The sequence below is a fragment of the Nicotiana attenuata genome, unplaced genomic scaffold (genome assembly GCF_001879085.1).
Source record: "Nicotiana attenuata strain UT unplaced genomic scaffold, NIATTr2, whole genome shotgun sequence".
Classification (NCBI taxonomy): Eukaryota; Viridiplantae; Streptophyta; class Magnoliopsida; order Solanales; family Solanaceae; genus Nicotiana; species Nicotiana attenuata.
Genome location: NW_017671651.1, coordinates 120,449 through 126,785, shown reverse-complemented (window position 1 = coordinate 126,785; position 6,337 = coordinate 120,449). Strand labels below are relative to the sequence as shown.

General features: G+C 34.9%; 1 protein-coding gene across 1 annotated transcript; it reads left to right on the top strand.

Annotated features, from left to right (window-relative positions):
- The first annotated feature begins 299 nt into the window (after positions 1-299).
- LOC109209504 lies at positions 300-647 on the top strand. Its single transcript, XM_019372785.1, has one exon. The coding sequence runs from the start codon at positions 300-302 to the stop codon at positions 645-647; it is 348 nt and encodes a 115-aa protein (XP_019228330.1).
- The last annotated feature ends 5,690 nt before the right edge of the window (positions 648-6,337 follow it).

The following is a 6,337-nucleotide window of genomic DNA, read 5'->3' as shown; positions in this document are numbered from 1 at the left end:
ATTGGATCAAATTAACTAGGAACATAAAGACTATTACTTCAACAAATATTCCTCCCTGGGATTTTTTGTTGCCCTTCGTTATTTGGTCCATTTGGTCAAAGAGAAACAATAACAACCATAACAATCTTTCTCTAAATTACAGTCACTCCCATGCTATCTCCCTAGCCCTAGAATACTTCCATCTAACATCTAAGGAAGCTGCTTCAACTCATTCCATAGCTATAAAGATTGCTTGGGCCAAACCACCCCATAATTATTTTAAGTTGAACATTGACGGCGCTTTCAAAAGAACGTTGAACATGGGTGGATTAGGAGGGGTCTTCAGAAACCATAGAGGAGATTGGATACTAGGTTTCCAGGATTCAAAACCGTCTACCTCACCACTCCAATCTGAACTGGAAGCACTACGACTTGGGCTCTTGACAGTCGTTCATCATGGACTCTCACCATTGATAGTGGAAACAGATGCAACGGACCTCATCCATGCAGTTTTTTTGAACAAATTGTCTTATACATCAATTATTTCTGACTGCATGTGGTTAATGCACCAGCTGAGGCACCCGAAAATCATCCATAGCTTCAGGGATGGAAACAAGGTAGCTCATAAAATGGCAAAGGATGGGCTCAAGCATGAAAGGAAGAAATAGGTTTTTGTTAATCCATTGCCCTTAGTATTAAATAATATAGCAATGGATAAGTATGGTTGTGTGTATTTGACTAAGAAACTAAACTCACTACTTGTCTTAGTTTAGCCGAAATGGGGAATGTGAATGTCCTCGAGGCTCTTTGTAATGCAGCAGATAATGCTACTGGAACTATGTAACCTGCTTTTAAATTAAATAAAATATTTTATTCTAAAAAAAAAGGTCTAAACCTTCAGAACATGACAAGTATATCCTGTTAATTGGTATTCTCTATCTAACAGCATGTTTGGCTACGCTTTTAAAATCAGCTTATTTTGAAAAATAAAAAGTAGTAGCAGTTTGTATTTGGTTAATAAATTTGAAAAATAATTTTGATCAACAATTAATGTTTGACTAAGCTTTTAAAAAAGTGCTTCTAAATATATTTTTCTCAAAAGTATTTTTCAAAGAAACTACTTTTTCTGAATCTCAAAAACTACTTCTAATTCTACTCAAAACACTTTTTTCTTCTTCTAAAAATTTGACCAAACACTTTAATTTTTAAAAAAAAAAAAACTATTGGCTAAAAAAAACATGGCCAAACAACCTATAAGTTATGCTAACCTACAAAAAGATAAATGAAACTGGTTAGTTTGTAACTCTTTAAGATAATAACTACTAATGACTTTACTAGTCAAACTACAAGGGGCTCACTTTAATTCTGAAATTTTAACCCAATTCGATTTGTTCTCCGTCATATATACAGTGTACATGATATGCTCCATATTTGAACAATTTAAAATTTTAAACAGTCAAACCTCTCTATAACAGTTTCGCTTGTTTCAAATATTTTTGTATGTTATAGCGAATTGCTTTTATAAAAAAATATATATTATAATAGAACATGAAATTTAGTTCCGATTTTTTTTAGCTTTTATAGTAAAGTACTGTTATATGAGGATGATGCTATAGAGAGGTCTGACAGTATATTATTCTTTCAATTAATGTGTAGCTTCAAATTATGAATTTACCATATTCAATAGTAAGAAAAAGAAGGATTTTTTCATACCTATACACTATTTGAAACTTTATTACCCTTAATGTCCATGTTTAGCTAATTACCTGGCATAAACAAGTTTTGTTTACAAAATATATACAATCCACCTTAAAAGGCTCCCGATCCATAATTTGTGGCTTCATTCTTTCTCTCCTCTCTCCCTTCCTCTCTCCCCTCCTATCCGGATTGAACTTATATTTAGGGATTTAGAGAATCTAATCCCTCAAATCTCAACTGATGGATATATCTTGAGTTGAAAACGATGATGAACGGCAGGAGTAGGGCTGTGACTACTGAGTACACAAGGCCTAGTAGGAAGTACAGTTGTATGCGAGGTTCTGATACAGAGAAATTCAACGAACCAGAATCTGTAGCCAGCTCTCTATCCTAATCTGTCTTTACTAGAAACGTATTATTAAGATGAAACATAACTAATGGAACCAATCTAAGAATCTCTGCAGCAATTCCAGCCCAACCATCAACCATTATGTAGATAGTGAAGAAAGTAGCCTTCAACGAATAGCTACACCAACTGTTGTGAGAACGTGATTTTCGCCACGCTTAAACTACTCCTATAAAATTCCTTAGAATTAGGATTTTTCTTTATTATTTGAATTTCTAGGAATTAATTGCATGATTTTGTGTCTTGTTTGCATTTTGTGTGCATTTTTAGTTGCCATAATTCATAAAAAAAAAGGTACAAAAATAGTGCATTTGCATTTAGAATTCAATTTTACATTTTTAGTTTTGCTAGTTAATTAATATTACTAAAATAAGAGAAAAATAACAAAAAATAAATCTTTTACATTTTTTGTTTAGTTTCCTTGTTAATTAGGATTTAGTTTATTCTTAGAAAATTACTTAGTCTAAATTTGGGAGTTAAAGTAGGTTTTGTTATTTTTTTATTTTTTATTTTTTTTGCAAGAAATACATAAACAAATAAATAAAAAGGAAAACAAATGAAAAGAGTGAATTAATAAAAGAATCAGGCCAGTTTGTATTGAGCCAAATCCAATTCTAGCCCAATCAACCCCTCAAATCCGGCTAAGGCAGCCCAACCCAACCCCTGATCCGGTCCGGGGACGCCTAGAACGGCGTCGTTTATAGCCAGTCAATCCAAGCCGTCTATTATTTTCAATCCAACGGCCTCTGATGGATCTCAATGTGACATAAAAATGTCTGAAAATTTCTCATTAACCCTAGACCATTACCCTCCATCCTCGTACACCCCCCTCCCTATAACGCCGGCGTAACGCCATCGTAACCCCGCCGTGTCTCCGCCGTCCTCCACCGTCCGCCGCCGGCCGGAAATCGCCTCCGCCGGTGGCGATGCTCCAAATCACCCTAAAATTACACCGTTGATTCCTCTCCTCCTCCCCTTTCCATATCTAACTTTAAATTCCCTCAAATCCTCACCGAAAGCTTCGAATTTCAAATCGAAATTCCGGTGAAAAAACCCTAGTTCACCAAATGACCCCAAAAATACACCCTATACTCTCCTGGTTCCCCTCTTCTTGAATCCCTCATTGGTTTCCTTCAAACATCACCGGAACTGCTCGAATCTCGAATCATAAAGAAGGTTGAATCCTAGGAGTTCATTTTTGCTCGATTTTGCCTGATTTTTCGAGTCTGGTATTGGATTCGAGTCATGAAATAACGTTTTCGTTTGTTCTTTGAGTAGAACAAACGATTAACATTATTCCGGGGCTCGAATCGATTTTTCAATCTCCATTCCAGCCTTGCATAGGTGAGTTTCTCCTATTTCTTTAGTTAGTTTGAATATAATTTTCATTTGTTTCTGTTAATTTGTTCATCTTTTCCTTATACTCTTTTTGGCAGTAATCAGTACTTGTGGTTTTGTCGTTTAAATTTTTGTTTTTGATTCCTCCTCTGTTCTTACTGATAGTAGTCTAAATTCATGAATTAGTGTTTAATCGTTACTTGTTGAATTCATGCTTGGTTGACATATTGATGAATTAGTGCTGTAGTTTGCTTATTGATGTAAGTTAATCATAGGTTTGTTGAGTGTTATTATATGATATTTTACTAGGTTCTTAACAGTTTACTGCTTATTAGTTCAATGTTACATATTAATTAGAGTTAAATTTTAGTTTTGGTGATTGGATATAGCTGAATGAATCACTCCTTAGTTAACTATAATTGAATTCTAACTAGGACAAAGGGGTTTGGGTTTGGTTAGAAAATACCTGGATTTCGTTTGCATTTTGAACCTGGGTTTGAGGCTGATTGTGAGCTGTTGTGACATGATGTTTGCCTTTAGTTCAACAAATTGCTGCTGACCCTCCTCTTCTCCTTTATGTCATTGTAATCCAGGTATTTTCTCATGCTCAAGTGATGCTGAAGATTGCCTTCACCTGTAGACCACAAGTATGAAGTATAAATGATAAAGGAATACATGCTTGCACCTGAACTTTACTGTTATTGCTTAGTTTAGACTTTTCGTGTGACTGATTCATTTGAACCATAATTTCAATTGTATTAATGAGAATATGGATTGCCAATGGATTGTTAATAGATTATTAATGGATTTTCAGTACTAGTTCGATTATCTAGGGTTGTGTTGGACTTCAATGTGTGTTTAAGCACAGTTAATTAAGCTGACATTGGATGTTTAAATCCCTGTTATCGCATGTCCATAGTTAGATATTCATTGATGTGTAAATATCTGATATTCATTGTGTTAGTTTTGATTAGAAATGTTCTGTACGTAGAAGTGCCCTTGAAATCGTATATTTCCCTTTTGTAATCAATAATTGGACATCTGATTGTTAGGAGCAGTTAACAGAGAGTCAAATATAGTGTCATATGAATCTGAGGATTAAATTGGAACAATATGGACTGATACGTTGGACCGCTAGCCTAACTGATTGTGCCTCGAATCAATGTTAACAAAAAATCAATTTCAAAGTCAATTACTTCTTAGATTAACCCAACATTTGGTTGATTTGGTCTTTGATTTAAATACATATATGTAACAGCCCGTTAAGATGTTAGCCAGTCCAAAAATGAAACTGGTATCCGCTATTGGGCTTATCACAGGCCCAGGCCACTTGACCCGTCTGCAATCAAAATTTGGACCTCTTATTGGGTTGTTCTTCATGGACTTGGTTGAATCAGTCTTGAAGCCCAAATGTGCCGGAGGCTATAATTCCCTTAGGTTCATTAAGTCTAGTTTGTAACATCAGGTTCTCGAGTTAAGTAGCAGGTTCAAATTAAGAGGTCTATTCCTTTTGTTTGAACCCGGACTTGAACTTGGGGCCCAGATGTTATGACATTAATTAATTAGGACTATTTCCTTATTATTAGATACAAAAATAGAAAATCATAGGTCACTTTAGTTTGGCCTTTAAATAATAAAGTGAGATGAGCCTCGCCAAACAAAACACACAAATTGCGGGGCCCTCATTAAATGCTTATATCAAAATACTTAGAATCCGGGCATGCCGTTTAGTGAATTTCGCGGCCTCCCGCAAAGTTAATAACCCGTTAGTCGCTTTAGGCACGTTTTTAATAATTTTACCTTCTTAAATACGGGTGTGCATTTCATGCAACCCAAATCCAAATCCCAAAACGTTGAATAAGAATGTGCCGAGGATCCGAGTGCATTTCATGTGACGTGATCCGAAGATACGTTTTTAAACGACGTTCACTTTCTTAAAATATTTTAACTAAAAGCGATAAATAATTATAAAATTGCACTATAGGTTGGAGTATGTATAAAAATTAGATTTTTTTTAGCCATTTATAATAATTTAAGCGACCGTGCTAGAACCACGGGATCCGGGGGTGCCTAACACCTTCCCTCGGGTCAACAGAATTCCTTATTCAGAATTTCTGGTTCGCAGACTCCAAATGGGAAGTCGATAAATTTTCCTCGATTTGGGATTCAAGTTAAATCGGTGACTTGGGACACCAAAAGCCAAACCTATCCCAAGTGGCGACTCTAAATAAATAAATAATCCCATTTCGAATAATGTCACTTTAAATGGAAAAACTCCCTTATACATTATCCTTCGGGGTAGGTGTGTAAAAAAGGAGGTGTGACAGCTCTGGCGACTCTGCTGGGGATACGAACCCAGAATTTCGATTCAGGGTTCAAGAATTCGAGCATAGTATAATTGTTATATTTGGCTTTATCTGATTTTTCTACATGTTCCATGCTATATGTACTAAATGTTTTACCGCTTTGATATTATCTGAATTGTATATATAAAATTGTTACGAAACCCCTCTTCTTATCTCTGTGGATGTGCTCACTGGTTGAGACTCTCTATTCTGTTAGTGTCAATACCTTAAAAAAGTCCCTCTTTAGAAAATTAAGAGGTTACATCCAAAATCCAAAAATATTTTCTTTCTTCCTTAGAAAAAAAAGAGGAAAACAAATGAAAATTCAAACAAAAAATATTTTCTTTTTACTTTTGAAATTCCCAAAGTTCCAATCAAAAGAAAAGGAATTTTTAGAAGTCTTTCTTTCAAAAATAAATAAAAATCAATCAAAAATCAAAAAATAATATTTCCTTTCTTCTTTTAAATCATTTCTTTCAAAAAAAAAAAACAGAGTTAGTTTATTTACTCTATTCTTGGTCTGACCGAACTACGCTGGTTTGATTCTCACCGGATGTGAGATACGTAGGCA

Bases quoted from the DNA above. Each gene is read 5' to 3' on its own strand.
- LOC109209504 (XM_019372785.1), top strand. From the start codon at position 300: ATGGGTGGATTAGGAGGGGTCTTCAGAAACCATAGAGGAGATTGGATA.